The 20,017-nt window shown below is 53.7% G+C and overlaps 1 protein-coding gene across 1 annotated transcript in view; it reads left to right on the forward strand.

Annotated features, from left to right (window-relative positions):
* The window catches only part of BPI (bactericidal permeability increasing protein), a 26,532-nt gene extending 14,265 nt beyond the window's left edge, over positions 1-12,267 (forward strand). The window contains exons 8-15 of the mRNA XM_086702173.1: positions 152-328; positions 1,200-1,259; positions 3,329-3,496; positions 4,492-4,559; positions 6,735-6,777; positions 9,204-9,267; positions 10,319-10,395; positions 11,972-12,267. Coding sequence (XP_086558299.1) covers positions 152-328; positions 1,200-1,259; positions 3,329-3,496; positions 4,492-4,559; positions 6,735-6,777; positions 9,204-9,267; positions 10,319-10,395; positions 11,972-12,010 — 696 coding nt within the window. The 3' untranslated portion in view covers positions 12,011-12,267. The remainder of the gene's footprint in view (positions 1-151; positions 329-1,199; positions 1,260-3,328; positions 3,497-4,491; positions 4,560-6,734; positions 6,778-9,203; positions 9,268-10,318; positions 10,396-11,971) is intronic.
* Positions 12,268-20,017: the final 7,750 nt, after the last annotated feature.

Raw genomic sequence — 20,017 nt, forward strand, 5'->3', positions numbered from 1 at the left:
GAGGCGTAGGACATTCTTGTTAGTTTCTGCCATGGCTTCCTCCTCTGTGAGTGCGTGATTGGTACCCCCAGCCCATTTTCTCCTGGAATGAAGACGTTGAATTATAATTCCTGAAGGAAGCCCGGGCTCACCCTGTCGCCTCCGCCCCCAGGGGGAGTTTTTCAGGTGGGCCCACCCCAGTCCCCCTCCCTTTGCCCCTCCGCCACTGGCCTTTCCCAGCGACCACGACCGCATGGTGTACCTGGGCATCTCCAACTACTTCTTCAACACAGCGGGATTCGTGTACCAACAGGCCGGGGTCCTGAACCTGACCGTCACGGACAACGTGGTAAGGCCAGGCTGGGGGTGGATGCGGGAAGAGCACGGGGCTTGGAGCACAGCAGGCCCGTCTGGACTTGAACTTGTGTTTACACGGGGGAGATCACAGTCCAGCCTCTAGGGGCAGCCAGACCTGAGTTGGAATGTCAGCCCCCTCTTTTCTAGCTGGGTGACCTCAGAGCAGTAGGTCAACCTCTCAAAGCACTCAGCACGGGCTTAGCACGTAGGAAGTCCTGGACGAGGATAAAAGTTACAGCCAACACCGCCCTTGCCCTCGCCCTTGCCCTGATCCAGTCTTAGCCTCAAACCACCATTATCATCAACCTCAGTGTCTCTACCGATATATTCAAAGCCGAGTCCTGCTCTGGGCCTCAGTTCACTCATCTGTAAAATGAGGAAATAACCATCCTGTCCAGAGTCCAGGTGCAACCAGGTCACCAACCATGTGTCCCCTGGGAAGATAAACACCTCCCGAATGCGAACTCTTCCGGGTGAGAGAGTCAGCCACCAACACCCGCATTTAGCAGAGACTCAAACACACGCAGAGGAGGGGGAACTTGATGGCTTTATACCTTTACAAGTGTGCTCCTAAGAGAGTTTTGGCATGGGGAAGCTGGAGGTGAGCTGAGAGAAGCTGGGCATCCCATGTGATTGGTTTGGAGAGCCTATCCGAGTTTTTCAGGGGAAAAAAAAGGGGGGAAGCTGGCAGCCCAGGCTGTTCCAGGCTGATTGCTGCAGAAGTTGGGGGTCCCCATTCTATTGTCACGTGTAGACTGGCTGTTGTGCGTTTGTGGATTCAGTCTCTCACCCCTCCTACGGGCCCCCCCCCCAATCTGTAACATAATCCCACAAGATCTTTTTCTCTTCTTTTCTTGCTACAGATACCAAAGGAATCCAAATTCCGACTGACAACCGATGTTTTTGGAATCTTCATACCCCAGGTAAGAAAGAGTCTGTTCCCCTTTGGTCCACTCATGAGGCATCCTGGGGGTACCGGGGAGTACTAAGCTTTGCCGAATGGCCTGATGAGAGCCCCCCTCTCCAGATCTAGAGACAACCCAGCCTGGGAGTGGAAGTAGCCTTGTGTAGTCCGTCCTCAATGCAGAGAAAGGCTCCGAGCACCCAGGTGACCAGGCGCGAGGGTAGACACTGGGGGCTTTTCCATGCAACAAATATTTATTGGGGGCTCACCGTGTGCCCAGGGCCCTGTTCTTGGTGTCTAGCAAAGCAGACCATCTCCCTGCCCTCCTGGAACTCCAGTCCAGTGAAGAGAGAAAATTCTTATTCAGGTACCCAAAACAAATAAGAAAATGCACGCCAAGATAAATGAAGCCAACAGATGGATGAGGTCACTTTAGACGAGGACCTCTGTCTCAGCCTGCTCAGGCTGCTATAACAAAGTGCCACGGACTGGTGGCTGACACAACAGAAATAAATTTCTCATGGTTCTGGAGGCCAAGAAGTCTAAGATCAAGGTACCCACACATTTGGGTTTGGGGGAGAGCCTCTTTTGGGCTAATAGATGGCTGCCTTCTTGGGGCGCCTGGGTGGCTCAGTCGGTTGAGCGTCCGACTTCAGCTCAGGTCATGATCTCACAGCTCGTGAGTTCGAGCCCCGCGTCGGGCTCGGTGCCGACAGCTCAGAGCCTGGAGCCTGCTTCCGGTTCTGTGTCTCCCTCTCCCTCTGCCCCTCCCCTGCTTGCGCTCTGTCTCTCTCTAAAATAAATAAACATCAAAAAAATTTTTTAATAGATGGCTGCCTCCTTGCTGTGTCCTCACATGGCCTTTCCTCTGAGCAAGCAAGCTCTGGTGTCTCTTCTTACGAGGACACTAATCCTGTTGGATTAGGGCCCCACCCTTACGACCTCGTTGAATCTTAATTTCTTCCTTAGGGCTTCATCTCCAGCTACAGCCATACAGGGGGTTAGGGCTTCAACGCATGAGTTTCGGGGGACACAAACATTCCATCCATAACAGCCTCTCCAGTGGTGGCCCTTCCAGAAATTTCTATACAGGAGGTACTGGTGTGGGGAAGTGTGACTGGTAGGGGGACCAGGGGACTCCCCTTGAAGCTTTATGGCCTAACTGTGAATTGCCTGGGGGAGGGTTGGAAGCTAGGAGAGACAGGGGCAGTGTCACAAAGCCCTCCTCAGTTCCCCCAGGAAGCCACCACTGCTCTGTGACATTTGAGCTGACCCCTGAAGGAAGGGAAAGAGGCAGACTGGGAAAGAACGGGGTTTGGGGGGGGGGATGAGCATTCAGCAGGGGAACTTGGACAGGAACAGAGTGGGTCATATATTTGAGGAACAGAAAGGAGTCCTGTATGGCTGGAGCTGGAGAGCAGGGACTGGGGCCCATGGGGTGAGGTCGTGGACACCAAGTGCAGAGAGTGCAATCTTTCCGACAGCAATGGGAAGGGGTACCTGAGGGGCTCAGTCGGCTATGCATCCAACCCTTGATTTCGGCTCAGGTCATGATCTCATGAGTCGTGGGATCGAGACCCATGACGGGCCGTGCACGGAGCGTGGAGCTGTTTGGGATTCTCTCTCTCCCTCCCTCTCGCTCTCTGCCTCTCTCGCTCTCTCGCTCTCTCTCTCTCAAAAATAAATAAATAAATGAACAAATAAATAAACAAACTTTTTTTTATTAAAAACAACGAGGGGCGCCTGGGTGGCGCAGTCGGTTGGGCGTCCGACTTCAGCCAGGTCACGATCTCGCGGTCCGTGAGTTCGAGCCCCGCGTCGGGCTCTGGGCTGATGGCTCGGAGCCTGGAGCCTGTTTCCGATTCTGTGTCTCCCTCTCTCTCTGCCCCTCCCCCGTTCATGCTCTGTCTCTCTCTGTCCCAAAAAAATAAATAAAAACGTTGAAAAAAAAAATTTAAATAAAAAAAAATAAAAAAAAAACAACGAGAATACGTTGGAGGCGTTTATGCAGGGCCAACACCGAGATAGGATTTAGAAACAGTTTAATAAAATCGTCATTTTGTTTGTTGTCCCCACTGGGGACTGCAGGTGGCCAAGATGTTCCCCAACATGAAGGTGCAGCTCGTCTTCTGGGCCTCCTCCCCGCCACACCTCACCGTGCACCCCGAAGGCCTTGTCCTCGCCCCTACCCTGGATGCCCAGGCCTTTGCTGTCCTCCCAAACTCCTCCTTGGCCCCCCTGTTCGTGCTTCGCCTGGTAAGCGGTTCGCAGGTGTGGGCAGACGAGGGCAGCGCCCTGGGAGTTGGGGGACCAGGGTGCACCTGCCCAGGTTCAGACGCTCCAGGGTCTGAGACCAGAGCCACGGTACTAACTGTTTCTGGCTTCTGCGGGCATTCATACATTCAACTCTTCATTCTGCCGCTGCCTTGAAATACGTGTACCGTTTCAGATTCATTCGCTCGTATCTTTGGTCATTCAGTTATGCGTTTGTGTATTTGCTCATTCATTCAAGTATTCACTAGATTGCTGACTTGAAATGCGCTAGACCTGTTCTGGTGCATACATGCATTAATCCGTTATTCATTTATTCATTTACTTAAACCTTTGTTCAATTAAACATTCATGTGTATATTTGTTCATCCGTTCATCTTTTATTTGTCGACGCACATCTCTGTCGATGCCTTCATCTGCGTGTGTAAGCCCTTGCTCGTTCAAGTTTGGGTTCTATTGCTGGTGTGCGGGTTCATCCTCTCTCTGTCTCCCCATGAGCATTCGGTGGCACCCGCTGTGACCATGGAGGCGAAGGCCAGACCTTCTCCCCACCGGGGGGTGCTCACAGGCCTCAGGCAGGTCTGCCGTCTCTCAAGTCGAGACCCATTTCCCCATTTTGCCAATCAAATGGGCTCCCGGGGGGGTCGTCCCGGGTCTTACAGACAGTGGGCAGGAAAGCTGAGGCGGGGAGCTCGGTTTTCTGGCTTCGTCCGTATTTGTTGAATGAATGGATGAATGAATGAATGAATGGATGAATGAATATCTTGACATTAGGGCTGGCTTGGACTCCAGCCCCAAGGTCTGTCTCACCTAGCCTGTGAGAACGGCCTGGGAACTCTGGAATGGAATCCAAGAGTGGTAAGTGGTAAGTGGTTGACAACCCAGGACTCACTGACAGGCACGGAGCAAAAGGAAGAGCCCCTCCCCCTCGGGTTCTGCGTGGGCTCGGGGACCTCACTCTTCGGCTTGCTGCTTTGCAGAGCATGAACATTTCTGTGACGGTCGGAGCCACGCCTGACAGGCTTGTGGGACAGGTCAGTTTGAACAGGTAAGTGTGGGGACGACAGGAGTGGCTGCCCATCCGTTCTCGGGGCCCGTGGGCCAGCAGTGGCCCCACAACACCCCGAGCACGGTGTCGTTGCTTTCTTGTTCATCGGTGGCAATTAAGCCTCAAATGGTGCACAGCGGGCCCCATGGCCCTGTTTTACAGACAGTGAAACTGGTGTGCAGAGGGGAAGGGCCCCGCCCAAGGTCGTACACGTAGGTGACCGGTCATCTTGGTTTGCCCGCAGCCCCCCGCCGTTAGCACTGAAAGTCCCGCACCCTGGACGGCCCCTCCGTCCTGGGCAGACGCGTGGCTGGGCGATGCCAGCTGGTGCCTCCAACCCGCGCTGAGCCACGGCAGCGCCCAGCCACCCGCATCCCTGATCCGCCTTAGCGCTTGGAAAACCCACAGCGATTTCCTCCTACCCCATCCTTGGGACTTTGTCAGCCGCCTCGTGTTGGAAGAACCCCAACAGAGGCGGCTGTGGCTCAGCGCGGGCTCTGGTGTCGAGGCCACCCGCCCTCAAAGCACAGCTCACCTTGCAAACACTGAACTCACCAAGGTCCCGTTGCCCTGGCTGCAGAAGAAGCCCAGTGATTTAGAAGAAACAAATAAGTAAGCCCAATAATTGTTCCTGGCCAGCAGCGCTGTAGGTGAGAATGAAATCAGGTATTCAAACGCGTCGAGATATTGAGAACACAAGAAATCTAAGTGCTCAGTAAGCAAGACAGAGAGAGGCACACGCGGAAAAGAGAAAGACAGCAATGGGGAGAGACAGAGAAAGTCAGAAACAGAGACACATGGAGAGACTCTCAGAGAGAGATACACACAAAGTGGGGGGGGGGAGAGACAGAGAGGGACAGACAGACAGATGATGGAGAGGCATGATAAGAGAGAGACCGAGAGAGAGAGAGAGAGACAGAAGGGGGGAGAGAGAGAGAAGGACACACACACACACAGCAGAGAGGGAGATCCTCAGAGAGCAGATGTGATGGCCCCAACCGCTAGACCTGCTGTCTGCCTCTTAATCACGCTCGCGCTGCTCGGATTGAGTCTTGACCTACATTCCTGCCCATATTCGCCCTCTCTCCAGCACAGAGCTGTCCTTCTTAACCTTGAGACTGGCTCCTGAGGTTTACGCGCGGCTTATTTCTCCGGGCGTCATTCTGACAGGTGTTACTGCCTCAGATACATGTGGATTTAATTTTCCTTGAACGCCCGTGGGCCTCCCAAGTAGGGGAGCCGGAGAGGATACAGCTGGGTGAGGGCTGAACAGACTCTCAAACACACGGGGCTGGGGTGCGAGAGTCCACAGGGCAGGGGTCCCGGGGCTCCCACCTCTCGCCGAACAAAGGCGAGTTTGCAAGCTCCCCTTCTAGGGTATTCGAGACAAGAGCTCGGGCATCAGAGAGATTGGATTGAAATCCCACTTTGCTGATTGTTAGTTGTGAGACCTCGTAAGTTGCCTAGTGGCTCCGTCAGTTTCCTTATCTGTGACCTGCGAGTGTGATGGCCCTTGCCTCCTGGGGGCTCTATGATTTCCCATGGAGGATAGCACACAACATAGTGAGGGATGGAGGTTCAACAAGGAGCCACGTGGTCCCCCCCCTCTTTGATCACGGTTAAAATGTCATAAAGACTGTAAAGAGGGGACAGTTTATTGGTAATTGAGAAGTCTAAGGATTTCAGGCAAGGGTGGATCCCAGTGCTCGAATGATATCCTGAGGATTCTGACTCTCTCCATTTCTTGGTTCTGCTCTCCCCTACACGCGCTCCATTTCACAGCAGGCTGTCACCAAGGGGCCACAAAAATGGCCACTGGGAGCTCTCTTTTCCCGGAGGAAAGAAAACACCTCCTCCCCAATATTTCCAGAAGTCCTAGGGCCAACTCTCGTTGCACCAGCATGGGTCACAGGTCCCTCCTTCCAACAATCACGATGGCAGGGAAGGTGGACTCTGCCCTTTCGCCAGACTACCCCAGAGCTCAGGGCTAACAACGTAGGATACCCTAAGTACCCTAAAGAAACGATCAGGGGGCTGTGACCAGAGGAAGGGGAATGAATACTGGGTGGGACAACCAGACGGCATCCACCAGAGAGGGCCCCTTCTCCCCAGCAACTGGGCTCTAACACAGCTCAGGCAAGTGGTGGTCTCAGTTTCTTCCTCCCCTTCTCACAGGCTGCTCCTAGAACTGAAGCACTCAGACATCGGCCCCTTCTCGGTGAGTCTGAGGCCCTTGGTGGCTCCTTCCGTCCCCCTGATTTGGAGAGAACTGTCCTCAGGGCCACCAGGGCTCATGGCATCCGGTGTGGAGGCCACCTGTCCGTTTGCATATAATTTGCATGTGACGTCACGGCGGGTGGAGCTTTGTGGGCCCACAGACCTAAGCTCCAATCACTGCTCCACACTTCCCCTCTCCGAACTTCCAACCTTCCCCCAAACCCAGGATAATCCTTCCTAATTACGCGAAGAACAAAATGAGGGTGGGGTAGCAAGTCGTGGCGAGGGCTGAAGGCTAAACCATGTGATCAGGGAAAGCCTCTCTGAGGAGGTGATATCTGGGCTGAAAGAGCCAGCAAGGTAAAGAGCTACTGCAGGCAGAGGGAACAGCGGGAGCCAAGGCCCTGTGGTGAGAACAAGTTCCACATGTTTGGGGAATGGAGGGAAGCCTGCGTGGCTGGAGCGGAGCAAGTTGGGCGTGGGGGTACAGGAGGAGATGCGGCTTGAGAGGCAGGTGGGGCTGGCTCATCCTGGGCCTTCTGGCCTGGAGTAGATTGTGTTCAAAGGGCAGTGAGAAGCCGGTGGACTGTTCCACACAGGGGGCGGCCTGCTCTGGTTTGTAGCTTTATAAAAGATGCCCCTGGCTGGGGGGGGGGGGCCATGGATTTGGGAGGACAAGAATTAACCCCGGGTGGATCAGCAGGGAGACGGAGTGCATTTGTGGGTGAAGAAGGAGAAAAATGGTGGATTGGAGCCACGCTTTGGAAGTGGTGTGCGAGGCCGCGTGGTGAGAACTTTGATGTGGGTGGAGGGGGTGGTGAAGAATGAGTCCTCGTTTTTCGGTTTGAGCAGCTGGGTGAAGGGCGGAGTCATGTAGAGGTGGAGAAGGGCAGGTGGGAGGGGAGACAGTAGGTATCTCGCCAGCCTGCTGGATGATTCCACTACCTGCCATCACTGACCATCATTAAGCAGACTCACCCCTGCCCACCCCCCTCACTCCCTCTAGGGCACGGGAGTTGCCCAAGTAAATAGCAGCTTTGCACTCTTCACCAGCCACCTTGAATGAGCGTCGCCCTTGTGACTTCCAGTTGCCCTTGTGACTTCCATTAGAAGCCACGGCATGCTGATTTTGTCTTACACACGGCCCAATCTCCCAGGGGGCATCCTGTTGAACCCCTGGAGAGCATTTTCTCGGATCCCTGAAATGCCCCCCAAGAGCCCCACCAAGTGGGTACCTTGGAAGCCACCTGGCCCTGACGTCAGACCATCCCAACATCCCTCCCCATTGGATGGAAATCCAGCCAGCCATTTCCACCCAAAAGGACTACAACGAACAGAAGGACCCAAAGTGTCCTCATTGTATTTTCACAGACTTACTGGTGCCAGGGTTTTGTGGGCCTGCTTCTTCCCAATATTCCCAGAATATTGGGAATATTCCAGATATACGGTGGCTTGACTCAGTCGGTAACCAACGTCTGCTTCTGCATAAGATCAAAATTTAAAGTTCTCAGATTCATGGGAAGAAGGGCACCACATTTCATGAGCCCAGGGATTTACAGGCTGGAGAAGGAAACTCAGTTGCTCCCCAAACAAAAATGTACATATTTACAAGCTGTAAATGTCACCGGGCAATCATCTTGAGGTGCCACATTACCTTTGAATATTGTTTTACTATCGCAAAAGCAAAACATGTACGTTATAGAATAATCAGAACCTACAGGTGTGCAAACCAAAGAGAATAAAAGCCATTTCTATTCTTACCACTTAATCATTCGGAGTATATCCTACCTGACCTTTTGCTATGCATAGCCAACAACACAACAGAATTGTGTGGTTTCCATAGCCTGCTTTTCCTCACTCAAAAATATAACATGAATATCTCTGTGTGGACAATTACATTTCTACGGTACTATTTTTAACAGTTGCATAGTATTTCCTAGAATCAAAGCCCCCCCGGGCCCCCTAGGAAATTCCCCCATTTGTTAGACATTTCGAGCCCGATGCGGGGCTCGAACTCACGGACTGCGAGATCATGACCTGAGCCGACGTCGGATGCTCAACCGGCGGAGCCACCCGGGCGGGCACACACATTTTTAAGGCTTTTGCTGAACATTGCCAAACAGAGCCTCAGAAGGGTTGAACCAGTTTGCCCCATAGCCGCAGTGTCTGAGGTGATGCATTTTCTTACACAACGGTTTTCGTGGTTAAATACTCTCTGATGACCTTCCTTTCCTCGGCCTGGTAACTTCCATCTAGAACACGCTTCACATCTGGAACCTTTGGGTGCAAAAGAGATCACTTGGGTGACCTGATTGGGCTGCGGAATCTGCCCGGCATCACCTGGGTCCCAGCTCGGAGGTTGCCCTGTCGGGGAGGGAGGCTGATGCCCGGGCGCCGTGACATGGCTTCCGTCCTTCTGATTTGCAGGTTGAAGTGCTGCAGGCTGTCATGAACTATGTTGTACCCATTGCTGTGATTCCCAAGGTTAACGGTAAGGCGCTTTGGAGAAACGGTTGACTTTCAGTCCTAGGGGAGGCGGAGGGCGTTAAGTCCTACAGCCGCCTAACACCTGGCCCCAGTTATGGAGGCTGGAGGGTGGTCACTCAAAGGAACCTCACATGGCATCTGACCCAGAAAAGGGGATGAAAAAAGGGGACCCCACGGGCTGAGCTCCTATCATGTGCTCACCCACCATTTCACCCAGTCTTTAAGACTGCCCCATGACATGCGGATTAGTAATCTCTCCAATTTTTGTGGGAAGAAATGGGAGATCTGAGAAGTCACAGGGGGCTGGTTGCAGGTCCCGGGGGAGGGTGAGAGATGAAGCTGGGATCTGATCCCAGCTCTGAAGCCAGAGCCCTCAGCCCCCGCCCACCTCTGGGAGAAGGGCCAGGGAAGAAAGGCTAACCTCGGCTAACGGCTTCCGCTCATCGCCCTGATAAAAGCCTAACCTTTGCAGAGCCAGGGACAAGAGAGCACATACCTCTCTTAGAGGACCACATACCATGGGACTAGAATAGTTAGAAATTGTCAATTAAGACAAAAGTTATGATATAGGCTACGACATCTCCCACCTTGGCAAATGTAGCTTCCTAATGATCTGGGAGGCCAGGCTCTCATCAGAATATGGTGGTATGGGGGGGAGGGGTCCCGGGCTACCACCCGTCTCTAGTTTCATCCTAAACATCCAGGGGCTTCGTGTGCACGCGGGTAGATACCCCCAGTCGCATGCCACGGGCTGTCTACCCCTCCCCCCCCCCCACCCCCAGCAAGCAGCCGCCCCTGACCTTGTACACCAGCATTGCCATCAACCTCGGGAGGGGGGTCTTGGGGAAGAGGTCTGCACGCATCCTGAATGTGGGCTGGGGGCTGACGGGGCGAGAAGGCAAGGCTCCGGGTCCCTGCGCGTGGTGAAGAGTGTCTCTGGGGCAGCCTACTTGTCCAGCCTACAAGTAGTGCCAGTCCCTACCCAGAGCCGGGGACGCTGGTTCAGGGAGGCCGCCCCCTCCCCTCCCCCCTGCTGACCTCCTCCTCCACGGCAGAGCGGCTGCAAGAAGGCTTCCCTCTCCCGATGCCCAGCAACGTCCAGCTCTTCAATCTGGTGCTTCAGTCTCACCAGGTAGGTCCGAAGGGCTCCTTCCGCCAAATGTCCCTCAACACCAGCAACCTGTTGCCACAAAGCTTCCCGCAGGCCAGCCCTGCAGCAAGCACCCTCTGCCCTTACAACACCCCGCGAGGTGGGGGACTGTTCACCCGCAGGGAAGAGGAAGGCTCAGAAAAGCCACGTGGCTATTCAATGGAGTCCAAATTCAAAGCCAGGTCCCCCCTCCCCGCCCCCGCTTTGAACCACTGGCTTGGAAGCGTTCCCACACTGTGTTCGGTAAAAACGGAGCTCACCTGGTGGCCACAGGGCCTCTTTTATAAGTGGATGTATTTAAATACTTGGCAAGTGGGTATCGCATGACTCCCTCGGCGGCCTGGCAACATTCTAGGCCTGGGGGAGAGGAGGGGGGTGGTGGTAAAAAGTGAGGTACCAAGAGGGGACTTAGTCCCAGAATGGAGACCTCCTTTTGTCTGTCCCCCAGCCAGACCCACAACAGCATCTGAGACTACTTAGGGATGCTTTCTTCTCCTCAAAGCCTCCCTCTCCCGATTTCCCCGCTGCCTCTCACGGGGTCGGTGCCGGCTTCTTTCCTGGCTCCTTCTTCCCTTTCCTTCCCCTTCCTTCCTCCCTCCCCCTCCCTCCCCTTCTTCCCTTCACCTTCCCTCCCCCTCCCTCTTCCCCTCCTCCGCCCCCTGCCCTCACCCTACCAGCAGGAGTTCTCCAGAGTTCCTGCCCAGGCCTCTGCCCTCCCCCACTGTTGGCTTTCCCTGCCCACTTGCCCCAAGCCAGCAGCCGCCTTTGTGCCACCCAGTGACCCAGCTGCACTTCTAGATTCTTCCATGCTCCCAACTTGTGCATTCGCTGGTGTGCCTGGAGTCTCGGCCCTGGGGCCCCTTAACCCAGCATGCCCACTGGGTAATGACACTGCCACCCCACTATAGCGTTCCTTAACTTGCTCAGTGGCTTTCCTGTTAACCTCGTGGCCTTCGTGGGGCCTGGCCACATCGTCCAGATTCCCCGCCCTCCCTCACCCCCAGTCCCCAGGTCTTCAGGCAGGCTACCAATGGGGCTGAGACTACAGAACAGTAGCCAAGAAAGCAGAGGCCGCACATCCCCCCATGCTCCCCACGTTTTACCAAGTTCATCCTTAAAAAAAAAAAAAAAAAAACGACTCCATGGTACCATGTAATTTCTTCATTTCTGAAAATGCTGAGCGAAGGGCAGGAAGGAGCAAAGAGAAGTGGTTTTGCAGCCTTGATGGGAAGGAGGCTCCCTTGAGCTACCATGAGGCAGGGATGACAAATGAAGGCCTCCGCTGCAGCCCGCGGTCCCCCACCCATGTCTGGGAGGGGACAGCTGCCAGGGCGGCTGCTGATAGGATCACGGCGCTGACACGCAGACCCCGGCGGCGACATCCCGAGGGCCCACCCCCCCCCTCACTCCTGCCTTTCTGTCAGCAGACAGGCCCCGCTCTGCTCTCCTTCCCATCGGGCAGGCTGCTCCCAAGGTTTCCTTCAGAAACCCCAGCAGCCCCGTGCTCACAAACCAGGGCGCACGTCCCGCTGATGGCAGCGTTCTCCTCTCTCCCTAGAATTTCCTGCTCTTCGGTGCAGATGTTCGCTACGGCTGACGTGGCCGCGGGCGCCAGGAGGGGAGAGGTTGTCCGCACCTGCTCCTGACGTGCCCGTGGGGCAGAGGCTGCCTTTCTCCAGCCCTTGCACCAGAGGCCCTTGCAAATTTCTCAGAACTCAGATTCGGAAATGACCTCCATACAGGAACTGTGCTCCTTGAGAAAGCGTGGGATGTGTATTTCAGGGATTATGAGCGTCCTGCGAGGTCTGAGTCCCCCCTCCCCGCCCCCCAAAAAGCACTGCTTTCTCTGTGGAATTCTGTGTGATGGTGTTGTTTCTTGTTACATGTCCATTCTTTTGTTCACCGTCTGTACCCAGCATGCTCTGCGGTGCTGACAGCACAGCCCCCACACGCCCTTCTCAGTAGAAAGTCTCCTTCTCCCTTTTTGGGGACACCCCTCATGCCACACTTCCCACGAGTACTTAGAGTTTACTCAGTCCAAAGGGAGCGCATCTTGCCTCCTAAGTAAGGTCAGGCCGAGTGGATCCACCTGCTGGGCTGTTGTTTCCGCCACTGCCACACGGTGCCGCTGTTGAACAGCTATCCTGTGCAGCCTGTCGTCGTGACTACAACCTCCGGAGCCTGTTGCTCCTGTCACCACCACACGGTGTCGCTGTTGAACGGCTATCCTGCACAGCCTGTTTCCTTTCCCCACCCTTTGGCTCTGATGTGGCTCCCTTTTCCCAAGCTCTCCTGCTTAGCCGTTGACCCCAAAGCAGAACACGGGGCCAGGGCACAGATGCCATTAGAGGTGTTAGTCACATCCTTAGCTGCAATAGCTCTCCCCCGTGACGTTCAGGGCTGGCACAGGCACCAGACCCCTAGCCCAGACTACCCTCGGGCCCTTGGTGAGTTTCCTTGGGGGCTCTGGGCCATTTCCCCTCGTGGCATACCAGCGGTGGCCATCTCGGGTCATTAGCCGGGTCCTGCTACCATTGACCGAGCAGTCCTGGAGGGCTCTTGCACTGTTGACATCTGGTCTGAGACCAGAAAGATGAGTTTGAAGCAGGCGGTGGGGTGTGGGATGACATAAGCAGATTTAGTTTTTAAAATGTTTGCTTGTGACTCCTGAAAGCATTTGGAGGGGCAGGCAAGAGTGGAAGGAGGTGGGCACAAATTAGGAGTCAGACTTCATCCAGACTGTTTCGTAAAAATGGAGAGGAGCATTTGTAGTGAGGAGAAGCGGACAGAAGACTTTAAACATTTTTTGTTTTTAAAGAAAAATGCGTATGCTCTGCTAACATCATTGATTCGCTGTGAAATGGAGGTGGGGATTCTGGGGCCGCACAGGGGCAGGGAGGGACACTGATCAAGCACAGCACACCAATGATTTCATTTAATCCTCAAGGCACTTTTCATCCGCCAAGGTGGGAATCACTCAATCCTTTTAGACTGAGTCACCCTCCCTGAATCACACAGCTGGCAAGTGGCAGAGCTGGGATTCCCCACCATCTGCCCTCGGAGCCCACACTCTGTCAAAATCTTGTCTGTTGGGGGCTTGGCGTATTTAAAGCAGGACTGCTGTGTTCAGTTGCATACGTTGCGTACTATAAAAAGGCACCAGGCTGAGAGAACAAAATCCTTCCTCTAATTTGTCCACCAAGAGGGTCCACATTTTTTTCTCTTTCCCATGGAGGCAGACTACGAACAGAAAAGCAGCCTGTGAGGCTGGAAGAAAGACCATGAGTGAGAGTAGCAGCAGGACGAAACTGATGGCCTTCAGACTACTAGGGACTCTGGCTTGCCTTCCAAGAAAGTAAGGGGGGGGGGGTCATTGGAGAGTTTGAGCAGGAAAGCAACAGAATCCAATTCACATTTCCGGAAGAGCCACCTGGCTTTGGTGGGGGGACAGTGCTGTTGAAGACGGGGAGCCCTGCCTCCCCCACCCTCACATCCTCCCCCACCACCTCTCTGAGGATAGTTGCTCCCCCCCCCACACACACACACACACACACTGACCCTCTACTTTCTGACATTCAGGCAGCCCCTGCCCCACTCTCTACAGGAAAAAAAAAAAAAAAGGCTGGAAAAAAAAAAAAAGAGGTTAGGGTGGAAGAGAGCCAAAGCCTAAGAGACTCTTAAAAACTAAGAACAAACTGAGGGTTGATGGGGGGTGGGAGGGAGGGGGGGGTGGGTGATGGGTGTTGAGGAGGGCACCTGTTGGGATGAGCACTGGGTGTTGTATGGAAACCAATTTGACAATAAACTTCATATATTAAAAAAAAAAAATGCCATTATTTCTTGGACCTAAAGATCGGTGAATGGAACACACCGAGCCCCACGGACGGCTCTCGAATGGGGGAAACAGGCAGTTGTCTGAGGCGTGATTTGAAGGGTATTCCCCACCACGCTCCAAATGATCCGCCGCGCTGCCCCCAAAACCACTGTTTGATCAACGTCTCCCTGCAGGCTAAGCATTGCCCGCTCCAAATGATTGCTAAAGTGTAGGGTTTCTTTGGGGGGTGTTGGAAACGTTCTAAAGTTAGTTAGCGGTGCTGGTTGCACAACTGTTTGAACACGCTACAAGCCGCTGAACCGTCCGCTTGAATGGCGAATGTCACGGTGAAATATGTGTCAATAAAGCCGCCAAAAAAAAAAAAAATCGCCACTCCAGACTGCCTGAAAGCTCACCATTCAAGCAGCTTCCCTTCTGGGTTAAGCATTGCCTTTGGGGGTTCCTTTTGGAAATGGTGAGTTGTTAAATATGAAGGGAGGGTACCCTACTGGGGGAGGGAATGGGAAGGTGTCCCAGGGAGACTAACCACTATGTTCACCGTTTGCCACATCCCATTGGTGGCCACGGGTGGCCCTGCCTTGAGCCAATGTCCTCAAACTTTAATCCTCATGGCCACATCCAAAGGTAGACGGCCGGGTGCAGGACGGAGGGCGTGCGAGGTTTAGACAGGCTACGTGGCCCTCTCGAGGTCGCTGAGCTCAGCGCCTGGTTTCAAACATCAACCCAGCCCCTCGTGGGTTGCGCAGCTTTCCAAATGTTACTTAACCCCTCTGATCCTTCTCTGAAAAGTAACAATGAAACCTTGCCCTCCTCTTTGGCGGGAGACGGTTGGGAGAAATCGGTGGTACAATTAGTAAGTTCACGGCATGGAGGTTTACAGCGTGAGCTATGGTCCCGGACATGGTGGTTTCAAGTCCCAGTTCCGCCACTTCCCGCTGTGTGACCTTGGGCAATTAGCTGGCTATGAGGACACAGGAGTCCCTACCTCACCAAGCTGTTATGAGAATCAAACATACGTGTGGCACGGGACCTGAGGAATAGAAATCAAAGCAAACTGAGGGGAGCCAGAGTGGCTCAGGCAGTTAAGTATCCGACTTCAGTTCGGGTCATGATCTCGCGGTCTGTGAGTTCGAGCCCCATGTCGGGCTCCGTGCTGACAGCTCAGAACCTGGAGCCTGCTTCCGATTCTGTGTCCCCCTTTCTCTCTGCCCCTCCTCTGCTCTCTCTCTCTCTCAAAAATAAACATTAAAAACATTTTTTTTTAAGAAATCGAAATAAGCTGTAAAGATTAATAAACCCGGGAATTCTCTCTGTACTGTAAGGGCTGTATCTGACGTGCCACAGTTGAATTCCTAATGCCTGCCCGACAGTTGGTGCTCAAGACTTATTACTAATTTTTTTTCATGATCTAGGATTTGAATCCACCTCCTTGTGACTCAAAGCCACCGTGTTATGATTTTCAAAGTATGATCTGGGCCTGCCTGCTTCGACAGGCTTAACCCCAAGCATCAGAACCATCAGCTGGCCAGAAATCTGGGTGCAGTGACGAACTCATGGTATGGCCAGTCCTTCTCCCTCTCTAGGCCTCAGTTTCCCCATCTGTAAAAGCCAGGGCCCTCTGGAAATCCAGGAAAGGAATCCACTAAGGTGGGTTCTGGCAAATACTAAAGAACCTTTCCCTGCTGAGAAATTTTCATTTTAACAGAAGCTCCTTAGGGTCCCCAAAGCTAACAAGACCCAGTGAAACGAGGCTACGGCTGGGATTTTTAGATGCCGCCACAGTTGCAGAGGCAAAGGGAGGGCGGAGGGAGAGATGGGAGGGTCCTCAGGCTCCTTAGAGTCCCCCTGGGGTGAGGGGCTACGAATCCACACGCTGCTGCTCCAGAGGGCCTCCCGGCAGCGCGAGTAGGCGACACAATCTTCAAATCACACTGGCTCATCACCGACCGTACTATTCTCTTCTGTAAATCTGAACGCCCAGATCTGCAGATGATGGGGCTGGGGAGGAGGCCGCCATAAATATCAAACTCTCCACTCCAAAGTACCCCGCAGAGATCCAGAACCATGGGCCTTTATAACATCGGTCTCTTCCAGCTAGAGCTGACGTTCTCAGGAGTGTGGGCCCTGCCACAGACAGCTCTGCATGAAATAGGAACAAACAGAGTTATGGAATCGCCGAGCCTAGAGGGAAATCGGAGCTGGTTTTAGTCCCTTGTTCTCAAAGCACAGTCTAAGGTGGGACCACCAGGGAGCTTGTTAGAAATGCGGAGTCTCAGGGGTGCCCGGCCGCCTCAGTCTATAGAGCATGCAGCTCTTGATCTGGGAGGTCGCGAGTTCGAGCCCCACCTTGCATGTAGAGATTACTTTAAAAAAAATTAAAAATGAATAAAAAATAAAAACAGAAGAAGAAATGCAGAGTCTCAGGCCCTAGAGGAAACTGATGAAGCAGAATTGCATTTCACGAGATCCCTGGTATATATATACAACTTTTTAATCCATTCATCTGTTAGAGGATTAGATCGTTTCTGTGTCATGGCCGTTGTAAATAATGCTGCAGTGAACATGAGGGTGTAGACATCTCTTTGAGATCCTATTTTCGTCTCCTTTGAATATACACCCCAAAGTGGGATCGCTGTACATAGGGTAGTTCTATTTTTAATTTTTTGATTTTCCACAGTTGGAAAAAGTTACCTGTCGCAATTTGCATTCTTACCAACGGTGCACAGGGGTTCCTTTATCTCCACATCCAAAAGTTGTACACACACATACACACACACACACACACACACACACACACGCACGCACACCCCACAATGGAATATTATTCATCCATGAGAGAGAAGGAGGTCCTGCCATTCGCAACAATGGCATTGTGCTAGGTGTAATTAGACAGAGAAAGACAAATACTATATGATATTACTGATATGTGGAGTCTAAAAAAGCCAAACTCAGGTCATGATCTCACAGTCTGTGGGTTCGAGCCCTGCATTGGGCTCTGGGCTGACAGCTCAGAGCCTGGAGCCTGCTTCCAATTCTGGGTCTCCCTCTCTCTGTGCCCCTCCCCCACTTGCTCTCTGTCTTTCTCTCTCTCCCTCTCCCTCTGCCTCTCCCCACACACTCTCTCTCAAAATAAATAAATGAACATTAAAAAAATAATAAAAATAAAAAAGCCAAACTCCTAAAAGCAGAGAGCAGAGAGGCTGGGGGTGGGGGAATTGGGGAGATGTCAATTAAGGAGACACATTTGGAACTAGTAGATAAGTCCTCTTAAAGGACTTCACAAACTTCAAAGTTGCTAAAAGACAAGATCTTAATTGTTCCCACCGCAAAAAAGAAATGATAATTACGTCACCTTGTAGAGGTGGCACTTAACTCTACGGGGGTCATCATATTGCAAAATATAAACGTATCAGATCGACACACGGCACATCTTAGATTCATATAAAGATAAATTTAAAATTAAATAAACAAGATTCCTGGGTGATTTGAGAAATGCTGTCCTGGTCCAACGCCCTCATCTGGATTGGCTGCGGAGGAAAGTGAGGATCAGAGAGGGGCACGGTTTGTCCCAGGTCACACAGCCTGTCGGGAGCAGAGCCTAGACGAGGACCCAGGCTTCCTCGCTGCTAGTCCTTCCCATGTTCCTATGGCTCTATGTCTCCAGCACACGCTGCTTCCTCCTCCCGGACTGCCCTACTGCTCTCTCCTCTGCAAAACCTCAGTGTGACCGGCAGGACGCGGCAGGATGCTACCTTTCTAAGAAGCCTTCCTCGGTGGCCCGCCGAGACTCCCTTGGGGGCAGAGCACGGGTCACTGTGTATTTTTAGTGCCGTCTTTTGCAGCCGAGTCTCCCCACAAAAGGCCCGTACAGACTTTGGAAAAGAATTCAAAGCTTTCCACAAGAGAAAGGCATTTGCTACAGATCAATAAATGCGGGAGAAATGCTCAGGGTGGTAATGGTGCCCATCGGGGCCCAGGCAGGAAAAAAGAGTCCGACTCAGATGGTTCTCGGGATTTGAATTAAGGGGCTATTTATAGAGGTAAGGGACAGGCTTAAGGACACCGGCAAAAGATGCTGAGGCCCCCAGGAGCTAGCATCCCTGGATCCTGGCTTAAAGCAGCAAAGAAAGGGGTCCGGTGTCCAAGCCCAGGGAGGGCTAGAGCCACTTTCGGGTGGAAGGGACACAGCCACTGTCAGACTGAGATCCAAAGCAAAGAGCGAGCGGACAAGTGCCCTATTCCCTCTCTCTTCCAGACCTCTGACTTCCTGCCATACGGCCCTTTGGCTGAGCCCAGCTACAAAGGAGGAAACTGAGTCACAGAGTGCCCAAGGTCACGCAGGGGGCAAGTCAGGATTCAACCCAGGCCGTCTGGAGCCAGAGTCCACACCCCTAACCATTATGCTGCTTCCTGCTTCCCGTTCGTTCCCTCTTTCAACAATGACCCGCTATGTGCTGCTCAGTCTCCAGGCACTGCGGTTTCCAAATGCTGGGTTTTCCAAACTCTTTCAACCTGTCCTTACGAGAAGGGAGGGCGCTCTCACTGCTGTGGGACTTGGCAGTGGCAGGAGCTCAGTGGCACCCATCACTGTCACGGAAGCGGATGGACAGCCTGGGAGAAGAAAGGCCCGGGGGATCTGAGCAGTGTTGGAATCACGCTGGCCCCAGGAGCCTCTGATGGGTTCTGGGTCACCAGCAGGGACCTTGAGCGGGGGGTGGGAACCCATGGGGGTGGAGGCCTGGCCCGGGACCGTGGGGCATGTGGCTGGCTGGGTAGGTCTAAGGTCCAAGGGTCACTGCTGTGGGAATTCCCACTTCTGCAGACGGCCCCCAGCCAGGGACATCCTCAGACTCCTGCCATAGAAGGAGTGACACCTGTGTCCCCAGGAGGTCCCCACTCTCCAGACTGTCCCCCCCTACTCCACATGGGAGTCACCCGTTCTGTCCCCGTCCTTTTACAGAGGCAAACTGATGCACCAGGAGGACACGGACTTCAGGCTTGCCGTGGGTCATGCCAGGCAGGAGCTGAGCCACGTCAGACCCCGGGTTCCCAGCTCCCGGCCCAGGACCCTTCCCCACCACCACAGGCTGAGTCCCGGAAGCAGGGCCCCCTGGCACGTCGGGGAGCCCTTGCTGGCAGGCTGCTTGCTTCTTCGCTCTCTGCTCAGCCTGAACTGGCTCTTCCAGAGCCTGGCCCTCTCTCATCCTTGGGGGCTCAGCTCAACACGTCACCTCAGAGAAGCCTTCCTTGACCATCGTATTGGAATGGCGCCCACAGATCTGGGTTCGAACCCCCGGCGGCTGACTGTGGCCAAAATCACCTCACCTCTCTGAGACTCGGATCTTTCCACTGAAGTGAGACTGAGACACCCGCGTTAGAGGGCCGACAGGTGCACACGACCCGCGCAGTGTCCCGCACAGGGCAGGAGCTCGCAGCCTCTCGTCCCTGCCCCGCCCTGCCCCAGGCTGCAGGGCTCAGGGATTCGGAAGCCTCGGCCCTGCCCTCAGGAGCACCCAGGCTGGGTCACAGGGGACAGAGGAGCCGAGAGGCCTGGGCCGGAGGCTTCCCCTGTGCTCATCGCAGAAAATTCTGATCCGAACCCCGATGCCAGTGCCTTTTATGACCCATTGGGAAGAAACTGTTCCTCCCACCACATTCGATCTGTTGAGGCGGTCACAGAGACCCGCCCAGGGTCAAGGGGAGGATATAGAGACTCCACGTTTTGATGGCGTGTATAAAAGAATTTGTGGACATATTTTTAAAGGACCA

Source organism: Puma concolor, chromosome A3, assembly GCF_028749965.1.
Source record: "Puma concolor isolate L17-30 chromosome A3, mPumCon1.1.hap2, whole genome shotgun sequence".
NCBI lineage: Eukaryota > Metazoa > Chordata > Mammalia > Carnivora > Felidae > Puma > Puma concolor.